Consider the following 17,087-nt stretch of genomic DNA (forward strand, 5'->3'; position numbering starts at 1 on the left):
GGACTAAACTAATTTAGAATATCTGATTGGCACGGACAAGTTGGACTGAAGGGTCTGTTTCCGTGCTGTACATTGCTACGATTACTCAAGTGTTTAATCAACAACGAGAAAACTTACTGAAGGAAAAGTGCTTTCCCGTTATCTGTAACACCAAATATTATCATTGAAAAACCTAAGAAACGTTTACTAATCTCCATACTGAGCAAATCATTTTGTTCCAATTTTATTTGGTACAAGATAGATTTTAACAGTCAACAGACTGATATCCCCAGAATTTTGATGAGGTCATACATAGACTAAAAAGGGGCTAGAAAATTTCTATTTTTAAAAAACAACAGGAGTACATTTTTATTCTTCAACCAGGATAAAAAGATCAGTTTATTTCGGAACTATGGTTGAAAGTAGTGATAAAAGTATAGAAATGTAATAACTTAGAGTAAGAAGCATAAGTGTTGTGTATGATGATGAAATCAAGGCCAGATTCTCCATCATTAGTAAAAAAATCTTTATGTTGACCAGATCTCCAAAGTGAAGGGATCAAAAACTTGAAGTCAGAATCAGCAACTGTGATGACTTCTGCAACTGAATAAATAAAGTGGGTCCCACAGGTGGACTGAGCTGAACAACTTTTGGCAGTGAACAAAATCTTCCCCCACTTATAGGTGTGGCTGTTGGTAGTCTGGTTACTGCTCAGTTTTCCTATTGTTGGTGTTAAAATAATTCACCAGAGATACCTGCACACAATGGTTGTTCACAACTAAACTTTCATAGACTTCAATGTATAAAAATGGCTGTGTCCCAAACTATCAAATCAAGTTTCCATCGTAGGTGAAAACAAAATACTGATGCTGAAAATTTGAAATAAATATGAATGCTGGAGAAATTCAGCATTCTGGCAGCAACTGTGGAAGGAAAAACAAGAGTTAAACATTTCCAGTCCAGTATGACACCTCTTCAGAACAGAACGATAATTATTTCAGAACAAATTTTGAAGATTTATACTGGACTTGAAATGTTAACTGTTTTTCCCTCTCCACAGATGCTGTCAGACCAGAATTTTTACAGCATTGTGTTTATTTCTACAGCATTGTGTTTGTGTCTATCTTAGGTATTCGGTTAGTTTGGGTTTAGAATACACACCCATCCACTGTCTTTTCATGGAGGCAATTAACTTTTTAAATGGTCAACTATTAGCCTCGATGGCTTATTAAAACTTTTTTTTAAATAAGTGAAATTGGAAGAACCGGTAACACCTCTACAGTCAGAGTTGTACAGCACAGAAACAGACCCTTCAGCCCAATTCATCTATGCAAACCAGGTATCCCAAATTAACCACATCCCATTTGCTAGCAATTGCCCCCTAATCCTCTCAAGCCTGCCTATTCAAGTACCCATCTGGGTGCCTTTTAAATGTTGAAATTGTAATTAATTCTCTTATTTATTGAGGCTAAGTAGTAGCAGTGTGTATCATGTACATGATGCATTGCCACAAATCAAGTCTTCCAAACCCATGACCGCATCCATGTAGAAGGACGAGGGCAGCACATACATCTCCAGCTTCAAGTCCCTTACCATCTATACTTGGAAATATATATCAGTGATCCTTCAGTGTTGCTAGGTCAAAATACTGGAATTTGCTCCCCAAGGGTCAATCTACAGCACCTGGACTGCAGCGATTCAAGAAGGCAGCCCACCACCACCTTCTCAAGAACAACTAGGGATAGGCAATAAATACATGCCCAGGCAGCAATGCCCACTTTCCATGACGAGTAAAAGAGAAGATCCTCATATTGATGTAACCTGAAAATTGTTGCAATACACTATAATATGTTAATTGCAAGAGACATTTCCAGTTAAACCAGAAGTGGCTTGCTTCTGCCGTGTTGGACCATACAGATCCTGCAAGTTTCTACACTTTATAAAGAATGGTAGCAACAACTTATACAGTGGAGTGAGCTGCAATGTCTAGAACAGGTGTCAGCAACGTACACTGAAAACTGATGTTGCTCTTTCCGATGAGGTCATGGAGGGCAGCAAGGCAATGAAAAATTGGAGGGGACGAGGATAGATCCAGTGGCATATTTGGGAAAAGAGCAAGGGAGCAGGAAGGGAAACCATTGTCACTGTTAACCCAGAAACCTGGATGATGTTCTGGGTGGAACACGGCAGAGGGACAAAATTTGAATTCAAATAGAGAAGCCACCAAATTGTTTACCCTGGAAAATATCTAATGAATTTAAAATACATCTTCGCATTTCTTTTTGCAAAACAGTCTATGGTTCTAACACTAGTTGAAAGCACATGGGTAGTCATGTGGCTTCTGGGAGTCATTTTGTAAGACTACTTGCATACATCTTAAAGATCTGTTAGCTTGTGTTACAGGTTGGACCGAAGGGTCTGTTTCCATGCTATACATCTCTGTGATTCTATTTATTTCATGACATACATTGTGGAGATTTAGCCTCCTTATGCAATCTAAAAAAAAGCAGGGCCGATGGGAAAATGAAAATACCTTAAAAGCTGCATGGCTGATGAGCCTAATTTTAAAAGATGATTTTTCAGCATCAAACGAGGAAATGAGCTGTTTATGAACAAGTGCCTGTGTATCAACAGAGCCCGGCAGCACTTGTCTGTGGGTTAGTCCCTGTCAATGGCAAAATGAATTATGCTGAAAGATTTCATAACTATCCAAGAGATGAGAAACGAATCAAAAGTATTTAACTTAATTTGCAGGAAAGGTTGCTGAATTTAGTTAGTACACCAACCTTTGACACCGTAATTCAAATGTGACTCAAGCGTTGAACCTTTCCTTTCTAGTGGTTGAGGAGAAATTGGGAATTGCAGATGCTGGAGAGGAGAGTCGAAAAGTGTGGTGCTGGAAAAGTACAGCCGGTCAGGCAGCATCATTTACAAAATACTGTGCAAGGACTGTAACAAATACTACATTGGACAAACAGGCAGAAAACTAGCCACCAGCATACATGAACACCAACTAGCCACAAAAAGACATGACCCTCTCTCACTAGTATCCTTACATACAGATAAGGAAGGACACCACTTTGACTGGGACAACACATCCATCCTCGGACAAGCCAAACAAAGACACGCACGAGAATTCCTAGAAGCATGGCACTCCAACCGGAATTCTATCAACAAACATCGAGGTAGACCCCATCTACCACCCCCTGAAAAAAGGAAAAGGAAGTGACTTCATCACAGGAAATAACATCACCACCAGAAATGACATCAACCCAAACATATAAATAGAAAGCAGGAATTTTCAGCATTGCCTGAAGCCCACTGAAGATGTTATCTAATAGGGTAAAAAAAAAACATTTATGGTACTCTATGCTACTTTCTCCCCATCCCCACCCTCCTCTAGCTTATCTCTCCACACTTCAGGCTCTCTGCCTTTATAACTGATGAAGGGCTTTTGCCCGAAACATCGATTTCGCTGCACTTTGGATGCTGCCTGAACTGCTGTGCTCTTCCAGCACCACTGATCCAGAATCTGGTTTCCAGTATCTGCAGTCATTGTTTTTACCAACTAAAAAAAATCTGGAAATGATCCCTCCAGCTCAGAGAGCAAACCTACAATCACAACGCTGCAAAAACACTAACTAGGTTGACCCAGTGCCTGAGGATTAAACCTGTGGTTTCACCTTGCAAGAAGAAACGTGATCCTGGCGGATGCAAAGAAATATGCAGAAGTGCTTGAATAATTAAATTTAGAATAATATTCTCAAAAATTAATTGCATGATATGAGGGCTTGGGTTAGATGTTGAGAAGGCTAGGGTCAAAATTTATTTTGATCTATTGAAAGCCTAATTCAGAGCCTATTTCTCAAACCTACGTAGTTGTCTCAAAAGCTGAATTCATAAATAAAGATTAAGCCATGTAACTAGAGACTGCAATTTAACTTCAGAACTTTTGCATTGTCTTGTCAATGAAATAATTTCAAAAAGGACAACACTTAATTAAATGCATTTACCTAAATCCAGTAGCGGTACCAACATTCCTCTACTTTGCCTATTTAAAAGGTTGTCTCAAAGTATTCAGTTTAATAATTTAGGGCCTGAGCATCTTCTCCCATGTCCTTACTTCAAATCCCACACACCAGATCTTATTACCACAAGGGCTGCTACCACAACCAACTCATTGTCAGCTACAAATGATCCCCATTCGCAGCTAATGATTCTCCCAATCTAATCTTTACCTGTTGCTTTGTCTGTCCAATTGTTTCTCCCTTCCTTTGGTTTCATCTTCACCTATTGTTCGATCCTCTTCTTTCCCCTCTCTCTCCTTTTCTCTACCCCACCCACTTAAAAATACTACTTTGAAAATATTTCAAATAAATTAATTTGAGCTGTTTTGAATCACTAGATTAAAAAACTCAAATTCTACTACATACCGAGAAACATAAGTTTCCAAGTTTAACTAGATTGTGCTTATAAATCAGGATTAATTCTCGTTTTGGCATTAAGAGAATTAGAGGCACAAGTGTAGTTGGTACAGGTTTTGTGCTGAGTGACAACTCTAGGGAAGGTACCAATAGCATTGACAGGTTTATGATGGGTTTGGGCTTGTATGCACAAGCAAAAGTGTAAACAGAACTACAAGACATAAATGACTAAGTTATAGGTAGGTTTAATGTGTGAGTTAGAATCCTTACTCAAACCTTTCAATCAGATGAAGATTTTTTTGAAAACAAATATGAGCAATTTGATTGTTCAGAATACTTACCACAGGAACCAAAGGTTTGTTGTTATAATTGTCAGCATTCGTGGTATGGAATAAAAAAAGCACATAACAACTGCTGATACCCCCATACAGTTAAATCCATTTAAAATGTGTGCCTAGGTACTTGGACCTAACATGGCATCATAAGAGGCAGATATTGTAAAAGCTTTTCACTGTATATCTACAATGGATAAAATGTGACAATAAAAGGATATTCTATATTCTATTTGTAATGATCATCTTTGTATTTCTGTACTTATTGGCAGCGACATGCAAAATAATTGCAGTCAAACAGTACTATGTTAAATACAGGATTTAAAGATTTTTTTCAACCAAAGATGTCAATAGAATGAAATGTATTTAAGAAAAATACATACAGAATGCTGTCTAATTATAAACAGGTTTAGGAATATAATTCATCGAGATTGTGGTGCTGGAAAAGCACAGGTCAGGCAGCATCCGAGGAGCAGGGGAATTGACGTTTCGGGCATAAGCCCTTCATCAGGACCTGAAACATCAATTCTCCTGTTTCTCAGATGCTGCCTGACCTGCTGTGCTTTTCCAGCACCACACTTTCAACTCTGATCTCCAGCATCTGCAGTCCTCACTTTCTCCTAAGAATATAAATATTTAAATTATAGAAATTCCTTACCACTTCTGTATACTTACTGAAGATCTACTTTTGAGCTTCCAAGTTGAAAATGCTGATTTCTGCTCAATGAGCTCAATATTATTTGAGAATTGAGATTCCTTGAAATCTGCCAGCTATAGTTTCAGTATTCAAAGACAACAGCTTCCTAACAAACAAACTTGTTCTCTGATAAAATCTTTGCTTCATATCAAAATTTCTTATCAACATTATAATTGTCCTTCTTTCAGTCTTAGTCTGTGTGATGGCATGCCTACTGCAGTTAGATTATGTTAAAAATAACTCTAAAAATGGTATATACAAGTCATTAGCTTCATCTCTAGAATCAATATCAATTTATTTTTAATTCAATTCAGCTTTAAAATTACAAATAATTGCCCTCAGCACTTTGCCACACTTAATCGCCTCATTCATCTCCAATGTGCCACTTCACCTATCAGTGCAAAGTTTTCAATGAAATTTATGTTTAACCAAAGAAATTAGAAACAAAACACAGCAATTTACAGTCATGTAATCTTTTCAATTATGGCTTTATTGACCCTTTATTGAACTAACACAGGTTCAATAAACAGTCAATTTGCGTAGATAACATTTATTTTTAAAAATAGGAGTGTTATTTAAAGCTTGAAAATGGAAAGGATCAATTCTTCCTGTCAGAAACTCAGCGTGCGAGTGTCATGTTACTCTTTTCAATATATTTTAATAACATGGATGTGTGTACAGGATATAATTTCAAAATGTGGAGATGACAACATTTTAAAATGTATTAAACAATGGAGAGTTGCAGACTTTGAGGACTTCAGGCAGATGTGTTAAATTTTGTTAGTCACAAATGTGAAGGGATGTATTTTGGTCAGAAGAATGACAGAATTAAATATAAATTAATAGCTACAATTTGAGGATATGCAGGACAGAGACCTGACAGGCCAATTAAGACAGCTGTTGAAAAAATGCACACATGATGACTTTATTAATAGAAATAAGAGAATGCCAAGTCAAAGTAGTTTTGCAAAAACTTACTTTAAAAAAACTAGTTAGACCTCAGCTGATATAATGCTGGTTTCTGAGCACGACATTAACATTTCAAGATGTTAGGAAGTACAGGGGGAAAAGTAGTGACTGTAATGATATCATGGATGAAGATTTCAGACACAGACATTGAGAATAATTTGATGGATCCAAAATCATGAAGAGCTTTGATAGAATCATCACCTTACTACGTCACATGTCAGTAATCCAGACACAAAATTTTAGATAACTTACAAAGGAACCAGAGAAAATTGAACTTTTTATGCAAAAAAAAGTATCTGAAAAACAATGACTGAAAAGGGTGCTACATTGAGATTCAAGTGCAACTTTGAAAAGGAAAAAAGGGATAAATAGTATACGGTGACAGAACAAAACACGTGTGGAATTATACAGTTCTCTCAAAAAGCAGAATGTCTCCTTCTGTACTAAATCAAGATACAATAAGTTAAGCTAGTATTGTTTTCAAGTCCTTGCAATTCTTTGTGCAAGCCTAAAAGTTCTAACTTAATGTGCTTAATAATCATACAATAATTATTGCTGAGTTCACAAATTCTTAGCCACAGCAAGAACATACCAACAAGGAAGAGGCCAAGCACTTCCTGTTCCTGCTGTATCATTGAATAACATCATAGCTGACCTGATGGGAACATGATTTGATATGATAATCTACCCCAGAAACCTTGCATTCCCTCACATAAGAACAGATTCACCTCTACCTTAACAGTCAAGGCTCTGCTGCAACTAATTTTTCAGGAAGGAGTTCCAAAGACTTGCAGTCAGAATAAAAATGCCTCATCTCTAATTTAAGAGCAGAGCTCATATTCTTAAAACAGCAAATCCCAGCTCCAAATCCACCCAGAAGAACAATTTTTGTCACACATCTGTGAAGCTCCCTCAGGATGTTATATGTTTCAATTAAGTCACCAGATATAAACTTAGCATGCCCAACTTTTCCTCAGATGGCAATCCACATATTCCAGCTATTAGTGTGGCAATCTTTCTCTGAGGTGCTTCTAGAGAATTTACATCCTTTCTTCAATAAGGTAATCAATACTGTGCACAGTAATCTAGGTCAAGAGTTGCATATGACCTTCCGATTAGGTACTGCAATAAGACATGACTACACACATGCCAAAAATGGACAGCAGTATGCAATAAAGTCAAACAATCCCTCAGTCAACAGGTCAGATCGAAGCTCGACATGGCTGTTGGATCCAGTCACGAATGCCATTGAGCAACTAAACAAACAATTAATTGGAGAAAACTGCACATTGGTAGGGAAGCCCAGCATGTCAATATAAAAATAGTCAAGGCTGAAGCATCCACATCCATCTTCAGTCAGAACTACTGATTCGACGATGCATCTTAGCCTCCTTTTTAAATCCCAAGCATCACAAATGTCACTCTTAAGCCAACTCAATTTTCTCTGGGACATCCAGAAATGGTTAGCGCAATAGATACAGCACAGATAAAGGACCATGACAGTGTCTTAGTTGCCGTACTAAAAGCTAGATTGTTCTACTGTAGCTACAACACTGCTATCCAGCAATGTGAACAAATTTCTCAGGTATTGAGTTGTCTGCTTTTTGGGCAGGACAATCAGCCAATTTCATGACAATTCATCAGGAAATCCATGAAAGGACAGTACTATCAAGCAGCACTCACTCAGCAAAACCTGCTCACCAACGTTTAGTTCGAGTTCCACTGAGATTCACTCTGAATCAACTTCATTATAGCCTTCATCCAAATCTGGATTATACAGCTGATTTCAAGAAAGGTGAAAGTGAGAGTACTTTTAAAGCATCTTAACAAAAATTGGTCAATGGTCAGATTTCCTCCTGATTTTCAGAGACCACAGTATTATACAGTGCAACCGAAAATGTTTATGGTTGTTGAAAGACCAATCATCTCAGTTACCACCATACCACCTGGGCCCTCGATCTTCAGGGTAGATATTTTCTGAGTCAATCTGTTCATAAAATGTAATTATATGCCTCTGGATCAGAAATAAATCCAGGCCTCTACTGATTCACAGAAAGGGCTCAATCCTACCTTTTCCAATCAAATACTTCAAATAGGTAATGATAGTTGTGGAACGGAGAACTGGGACTCAGATCTCCCGAGTCACAGGCAGGAACAATACTGTTATGTCACAAGTGTCCTAGGTCCTTAGAGTAACATCTAAGGCCCAACCAGTTTTAGATCCTTCAATAACCTTCCTCTATCATAGAGTCTGTGGAACAGTAGCTGATAATTGCACTATTTAATGCCAATGACAACTCCTTAAATACTGAAGCCATTTGAGACAGTGTGCAGCAAAAGTGGGGCACTGTTATGCCCAAGGCAAAAGAAAAATATTAATGCCACAAATGCTGTGCAGCAACTATTCCCAACAAAAGAATCTAAAGTTCCAACAATCAACATTTCTTTCTGGTGGTGTTTGTGGCGGTGGTGGTGACAGAGGCATAGACTGACAACAAACTTAGTTGCACTGGACAAGCTTTTCAAATAAAAAGTGACTACAAAAGCAAGTCAGAGTCTGAAATCTACAGTAGTAACTCACTACCTCACTCCACAAATCCTATCCATCAACTACAAGGCACAAGCTGTGACTGAATACTCTCCACTTCACTAGGTGATTGCAACTTTGAAATAATTTGAAGCTTGACACCATTCAGGGCAAAGCAGTCCACTTCATCAGTACTGCACCCTTCAATTCAAACATTTGCTCCCTCCAATGCCGATATGGCAGTTGCAGTGTGTAGCATCCACAAAATATATTGCATTAACTAATTCCCCTCTAACAGCACCTTACAAACTAATCTCTACTATACAGAAAGGCAAGGACAGTAGATACACAAGAATACCTACCGCCTGCAAGTGGCCTTCCAATCATTGGAACATACATGTCAGCACCCATTCTCAGGAAAGGGTCACTCAATCTGAAATAGTAATTCTGACTTCTCTCCATAGACATTGCCAGGCCTGCTGAGCTTTCCCAGAAATTTGTTTTTTTTTTGCAGCAGGAACAGATCGTCTGGCTCTCTGAATGGTAGAGCAAGCTCAATGTGATCTGTGGACGCAGCCCAAAATTTGCTGACTGCACCCCATAAACCCCAATTTCTCCTATGTAAAAATTAACTCAATCTTGAATAATTCACTGATGCAGCATCCAATGCTTTCTGGGGAAGAGAGCTCCACAAACAAATGACCCTCCGAATAAAACTCCATATTATTCTTAATAAGAAGGTTTTTTTTTATTCTCAAATGTTTCCCCCCCTCCAGTTCTAGTAAAAAGTGAGGTCTGCAGGTGCTGGAGATCAGAGCTGAAAATGTGTTGCTGGTTAAAGCGCAGCAGGTCAGGCAGCATCCAAGGAACAGGAATGCTGCCTGACCTGCTGCGCTTGAACCAGCAACACATTTTCACCTCTCCAGTTCTAGTCTCTCCACCCAACCTACAAAGAGGAAACATCCTCCTGATACCTACTTAAGATGTTATTTCAGTAAAATCGCTTTTTATTCTTCTAGATTCCAGCTAGTGTAGACCCAACAACCCCACCTTCCTTCACAAGCCCTGCCCTTCAATGCAATTATATCTTCTTCCAATAAATAGGCCAAAACTACACAGATGTGGACTCCCTAAGGCCCTGCAGAGTAATAGTGAAACATTTCTACTTTTAGATTCCATTTCTCTTGCAATAGATGTAAATATTCCACTTACTTTCCTAATCACTAGCTAGAACTACAATGTTTGTGATTCATGTAACATCACTCCCAGATGAGTTTGCAGACCTTTAATTTCTCTCCATTTAGATGGCATACTGTTTTTCTAATTTTTCCTGTCAAAGTTGACATGTTCACAAATTCCGAAATTGTAGCATATGGGCCATGCTTCGTTCAGTAGGCTGGATGGCTGGTTTGAGATACAGAGTAAGACTGACAGTGTATGTTCAATTCCCATACCAGCTGAAGTTACAGCGAGGGATGCTCCTTCTCAACCTCTTCCGAGGTATAGTGACCTTCAGGTTAAACCACCACCAGTCCCCTCTCGAATAGCACAGCAGTGTGGTCCAGTAGGACTATTGCATCTTTATCTTGCCTGTGTGTGTAGGCCAAATTTTTGCTTACTCACTTAGTTTATTCATGCCCCTTTTAAAATCTCTACTTGCTCTAGACAACTTACTTTCCCACCTATCGCAATATCATCAGCAAATTTACTCTCATATACTCAGTCACTTCATCCAAGTCATTGATACAGGTTCTAAATAGATGAGGACCTAACAAAGATCCCTGCAGCATTCCAACAGATACAACCTGGCTCCCTGAAAAAGGCCAATTTATCCCATACTGTTAATTAACCAATCTTTCATCCATGCTAATATGCTATTGCTTGCACCACTGTCCTCTTTTCTGGTAATAGAAACTTTTGATCTGGTACTCAGCAAATAAATTTTGAAAACCCAAGTAGACCACATCATACAGGTTTTCCTCTATCCACTTTGCTTTTGTTATGATCCCAACTGGATGTTATATTGAACGAGTCAGATCCTAGGCTGAAATCTGGTTTGATACATCACTTTAAAAAATGTAACCAAACAGCCTTTCACAGAAATACAAGCATGCAATGTTGCAGATCTGAGTTTTAACAACAGAAGTTCATGACATAAAAAAATTCAAGTAACCTAAAATAAAGCAAGTTACTTACATTACTCAGTTTGAAAGATTCAGACAAGACAAAATACAATCCCATCTACGCCAACACCGTTACCTCAAAATGCCAGAAAGAATTTTCTTCTCAATCACACCTATAGGCTTGGCTTATTAGTCACTTCAAATTTCCAATCTTGAGAGTCTGATAGCCTTTTCCTTGATTATTCATAAATAAGTTAGGCTTTCCCAGCTTTTAATAACCCCTTCAGAATTTGAACCAAACACTTCTCGTCTGGAGTTTTCAAACTAAAATCCTTGCATTGAGGTAACCCATTTCCTGATTTGTTCAGAATTATCTGCTTTCTACAGGAGAAGACTGTCTTTACATCGCATCGAAATCCAACCAGGACTTCTGCAAAATGAAACCAAAGATTTCCAAGCTATGCTCCACCCTCACCTCCCAATAAATAAAACAATTCTAACTAAAATTTTTACTTTATCCAATCATAAAACCCAATGCAAAAAATATCCATGATCAACCCCAGGATGACTCTTTATGGATGTAAAACAAAGGGTCCAAAAATATGGGCAAAGTTAATCATTAAACACTTTGACAAAGAAAAATCCACATGCCACTAGTTCAGAATCCAAACTCTAAAATAAGTGATTTGAGCACAAACATATACTGAACTGATTTTCCAAGCTACCTTTCCTAATTTGATCTGCTAATCCATATGTTGATTAAAGACACACACACACACACACACACACACACACACACACACACACACACACACACACACACACACACAAAAAATACCCTGACTTGGAACTACATTGCCGCTTCATGACTGTTACTGGTTAAAATGTCTGAAACTACCTTTCTAACAGCACCAAGCATACTTTCATCAATTGAGCTGCACTGATTCAAGATGAGGAGTCACCAATACCTTAAAAGGGCAATTACATGCTGGAAACAATAACTTGTGTTGCTGGCAATACTTACATGCTATTTGAACATAAAAAAACTAACACCTCATCACCGGTCATAGACAAAATAATCAACCAAAAATACTTTACTCAGTGGGCGGCATGGTGGCACAGTGGTTAGCACTGCTGCCTCACAGCGCCTGTAGACCCGGGTTCAATTCCCGACTCAGGCGACTGACTGTGTGGAGTTTGCACGTTCTCCCCGTGTCTGCGTGGGTTTCCTCCGGGTGCTCCGGTTTCCTCCCACAGTCACAAAGATGTGCGGGTCAGGTGAATTGGCCAAGCTAAATTGCCCGTAGTGTTAGGTAAGGGGTAAATGTAGGGGCATGGGTGGGTTGCGCTTCGGCGGGTCGGTGTGGACTTGTTGGGCCGAAGGGCCTGTTTCCACACTGTAAGTCTAATCTAATCTAATTACACCTTTCAAATATCTTCCTTTCCTGCAAAACACACCAGCTTTTAAACCTTGCATGATATAATTAGATGGCCGTCTCTGATGTATTCGGCCTTTTCTCAAACAACAATGCAAACTGGCCTGCCAATATTAAAGAAGGCTTGTGTTCACAGCTTCAGCTACATTCACAGATTCCTGAAGTCACATTAGATTAATGAATTACAAATACAGCTTAAAAAAAAGTAATTCAAAGAAAATACGCACATCCAAAAAGAATACACAAAGTCTTTACCTTTTGCAGACTGGTGGGATTCAGCTGTGTTTTGTCTATAATTTTTATTGCAACCTAGAAATAAAAATGGTAATGAATTAAAAATTTGATCTTTAAAATCAAAATATTTTTGAATCACGTAACAAGAACCAAAGAACATGATAATAAATTAGTAATAACGTGTCTCAATTTTGGTTTTGAAATTGATTGCAAAGACATGACAGATTTTGATAATAATGAGGTTCTTAATAAACAAATTTTAACCAAGATAAAACTTGAACACAAGTTTCAAGATAGTTTGATTCATAGTTTCATGATTCTCAGGTATGTCTGAATGGTCACAGTGATGAGGTGATCAATTTTTTTAAAAAACTGTATGAACAGCATATTTTGAGACTGGAAAAAATTGTGTTAAACATCAGAAAAAACAACTTTGCAGTTAAAAATTTGAAAAGGAATGCAATCACTTTTATACTTGGACAAAATATAACCAGTAAAGTGAACAGTTACATTTAAAGCATTGAATATGGATCAAATAATCAGTGACAAATAACCAGAAAAGCTGGTGGGAACTAAATACCAAAAATGAAAGAAATGTTTATTGAAGTCATTTCAAAGTTTTTACAATATGCTGGCTAAACACTCTAATATGACAGAGTTTTGGTTACCACAATGCAGAACAAAGTAGTAATCATCAAAATGAAGTCTCACAATTGAGATAAGCTCTCCAGTCTGCTTTTCTAAATCGAAATCTATGCCTCTGAACCCATTAACTACCAAAATAAGTCTACTACTTTCTATCCTATTAGATTTTCAAACATTACTTCATCCTATAATCGCAGGCTTTATATTAGGCTTTTCTCATGAGAGAAACAGAAGCCTTCTTTACAGTGGCAGAGTACTGAATTTGTCACAAACAAAGAATGCTGGAGAACTCAACAGGGCTGACAAAATCTGTGCAAAGGGAAACTGAGTATTTTGCCTCTCTCTTATGGAATCTGCTGCAGTCTTCAGAAGTGTTAAATATTTAACATAAATCATGCAGTCCAATACCCATCCAAGACACTCACTGTCCAACCTATCTAACCTTCTGATTATATGTCTCAATTAAGTCGCCTCTCAACTACCTTCTAATGAAAACAGCCTCAAGTCACTCAGCCTTTCCTCATAAGGCCTTCCCTCCATGACAGGCAACATTCTAGTAAATCTCCTCTGAACCCTCTCCAAAGCTTCCACATTTGGGGCGGCACGGTGGCACAGTGGTTAGCACTGCTGCCTCACAGCACCAGAGACCCGGGTTCAATTCCCGCCTCAGGCGACTGACTGTGTGGAGTTTGCACGTTCTCCCCGTGTCTGCGTGGGTTTCCTCCGGGTGCTCCGGTTTCCTCCCACAGTCCAAAGATGTGCAGGTCAGGTTAATTGGCCATGCTAAATTGCCCGTAGTGTTAGGTAAGGAGTAAATGTATGGGTGGGTTGCGCTTCGGCGGGTCGGTGTGGACTTGTTGGGCCTGTTTCCACACTGTAGGTAATCTAATCCTTCCTACAATGCGGCGACCAGAACTGTATGAAATACTCCCAATGTGGCCACACCACAGGTTTGTACAGCTGCAAAATGACCTCATGGTTCCGAAACTCAATCTCTCTACCAATAAGAGATAACACACTGTATGCCTTCTTAACAACCTTACCACTTGGGTGGCAACTTTCAAGTATCTACCTATCTGGACACGGAGATCGTTCTGCTCATCTACACTGCCAAGAATCCTGGCGGCGGCACGGTGGCACAGTGGTTAGCACTGCTGCCTCACAGCGCCAGGGACCTGGGTTCAATTCCCGCCTCAGGCGACTGACTGTGTGGAGTTTGCACGTTCTCCCCGTGTCTGCGTGGGTTTCCTCCGGGTGCTCCGGTTTCCTCCCACAGTCCAAAGATGTGCGATTCAGGTGAATTGGCCATGCTAAATTGCCCGTAGTGTTAGGTAAGGAGTATATGTAGGGGTATGGGTGGGGTTCGCTTCGGCGGGTCGGTGTGGACTTGTTGGGCCGAAGGGCCTGTTTCCACACTGTAAGTAATCTAATCTAAGTAATCTAATCTAATCCTACCATTAGCCCAGTACTCTGCATAACTATTACTCCTTCCAATGTGAATCACCTCACACTTTTCCGCATTAAAGTCCATTTGCCACCTCTCAGCCCAGCTCTGTAGTTTGTCTATGTCTCTCTGTGACCTACAACATTCTTTGTTGCTACCTACAACTCTGCCTATTTTAGTGTCATCCACCAATATATTAACCCATCCTCCCGTGCCCTCATCAAGGTCATTTATATAAATGACACACAGTGGATCTAAAACAGATCCTTGTGGTATCCCACTAGTAACTGAACTCCAGGATGAATATTTCCCATCAACCACCGTCTTCTTTCAGCTAGCCAATCTCTGATCCAAATGGCGAAATCACCCTCAATCCCATGTCTCCGTATTTTCTGCAATAGCCTACCATGGGGAACCTTATCAAACGCCTTACTGAAATCCATATACACCATATCAACTGCTTTACCCTTATCCACATGTTTTGTCACCTTCTCAAAGAACTCAATAAGATTTGTGAGGCACGACCTACCTTTCACAAAACTGTGTTGATTATCCTAATGAACTTATTCCTCTCTAGATGATTATAAAACCTCTCTCATAACCCTTTCCAACATTTTACCCACAACTGAAGTAAGGCTCACAGATCTATAATTTCCTAAGTTGTCTCTACTCCCTTTCTTGAACAAGGTAACAACGTTTGCTATGATCTAGTCTTCTGGCACTATTCCTGTAGATAATGATGACAAAGTTCAAAGCCAAAGGCTCTGCAATCTCCTCCCTGACTTCCCAGATAATCCTTGGATAAATCCTATCTGGCCCAGGAGACTTATCATTTTTTTAACACTTTCCAGAATTGCTAACGCCTTCTCCTTATGCACGTCAATCCCATCTAGTCTAGTACCCTGTATCTCAGTATTCTCCTCAACCACATTGTCTTTTTCTAGTGTGAATACTGACTAAAAGTATTCATTTAGCGCTTCCCCTATCTCCTCTGACTCCATGCACTACTTCCCACTACTATGCTTGATTGGCCCTAATCTTACTCTAGTCATTCTTTTATTCCTGATAAAGCTATAAAAAGCCCTAGGGTTTTCCTTGATCCTGTCCACCAATAACCTCTCATGTCCCTCCTGGCTCTCTTTAGTTCTCGCTTTAGGTTTTTCCTGGCTAACTTGTAACTCTCAAGCACCCTAACTGAGCCATCACATCTCTTCCTAACATAAGCATTCTTCTTCCTCCTGACAACAGACTTAACTTAGTTAATAAACCACAGCTCCCGCACTCGACATCTTCCTCTCTGCCTTACCGGTACATACTTATCAAGGACCCGCAATAGCTGGTCTTTGAAAAAGCTCCACATTTCAATTGTGCTCATCGCCTGCAGTTTCCTTCCCCATCCTTTGCATCCTAAATCTTGCCTAGTCACATTGTGATTGCCTTTCGCCCAGCAATAGCACTTGCCCTGTGATATATACGTACCCCTTCCATCACGAAAGTAAACATAACTTAATTATGGTCACTATCACCAAAGTGCTCACCCACCTTCAAGTCTAACACCTGGATGGTTCATTACTCAGTATCAAACCTAATGAGGCCTTGCCCCTGTTGGTCTGTCTACATTCTATGTCAGGAAACCCTCCTTCACATATTAGATTGGTCAGTTTTTGCTCAATGTGTTTGAACTATAGTATTCCCAGTCAATATTTGGAACGTTAAAGTTCCCCATAACAACTACCCTGTCACTCTCGTTCCTATTGAGGATCATCTTTGCTATCCTAACCTCTACATCTCTAGAACTATTTGGAGGCCTACAGAAAACTCCCAACTCAATAACCTCTCCTTTCTGCTTTCTAATCTCATCCCATACTACTTCAGTAGACGAGTCTAAATGTCCTTTCTGCAACTGTAATACTGTCCTTGACTAACAGTGCCACACCACCCTGTCTTTTACTGTTCTCTTTGTTCTTACAGAAACATCTAAATTCCGGGACCTGCAATAACCATTCCTGTCCCTGCTCTACCCATGTCTCTAAAATGGTTACAACATTGAAATCCCAAGTACCAACCCATGCTGCAAATTCAAACTCTGGCCTATCCTTCCTTTCCAAGTCCAATAATCAAACAACCCAAATGAAAAGAAATTAACCAACACAGAGCCAGAGCTAGAGACCTTCCTTATCAGTATAGGTCAATTGTTCATTAGATTAATTCAGAGCCATCCAAGAACAAAAAAGGGACCCTGATTTTAAATAATCAATTCAATGTGCATAAAGTAGG

At 39.3% G+C, this 17,087-nt stretch overlaps 1 protein-coding gene across 9 annotated transcripts in view; it reads right to left on the reverse strand.

Moving 5' to 3' along the window:
* The window catches only part of mark3a (MAP/microtubule affinity-regulating kinase 3a), a 172,999-nt gene that overhangs the window by 145,690 nt on the left and 10,222 nt on the right, over positions 1–17,087 (reverse strand). For all 9 annotated transcript variants that reach the window (XM_060829243.1, XM_060829244.1, XM_060829237.1 and 6 more), the window contains exon 3: positions 12,743–12,796. In XM_060829243.1, the coding sequence (XP_060685226.1) occupies positions 12,743–12,796 (54 nt within the window). The remainder of the gene's footprint in view (positions 1–12,742; positions 12,797–17,087) is intronic.

The sequence above is a fragment of the Hemiscyllium ocellatum genome, chromosome 8 (assembly GCF_020745735.1).
Source record: "Hemiscyllium ocellatum isolate sHemOce1 chromosome 8, sHemOce1.pat.X.cur, whole genome shotgun sequence".
In the NCBI taxonomy this organism is placed as follows: Eukaryota; Metazoa; Chordata; class Chondrichthyes; order Orectolobiformes; family Hemiscylliidae; genus Hemiscyllium; species Hemiscyllium ocellatum.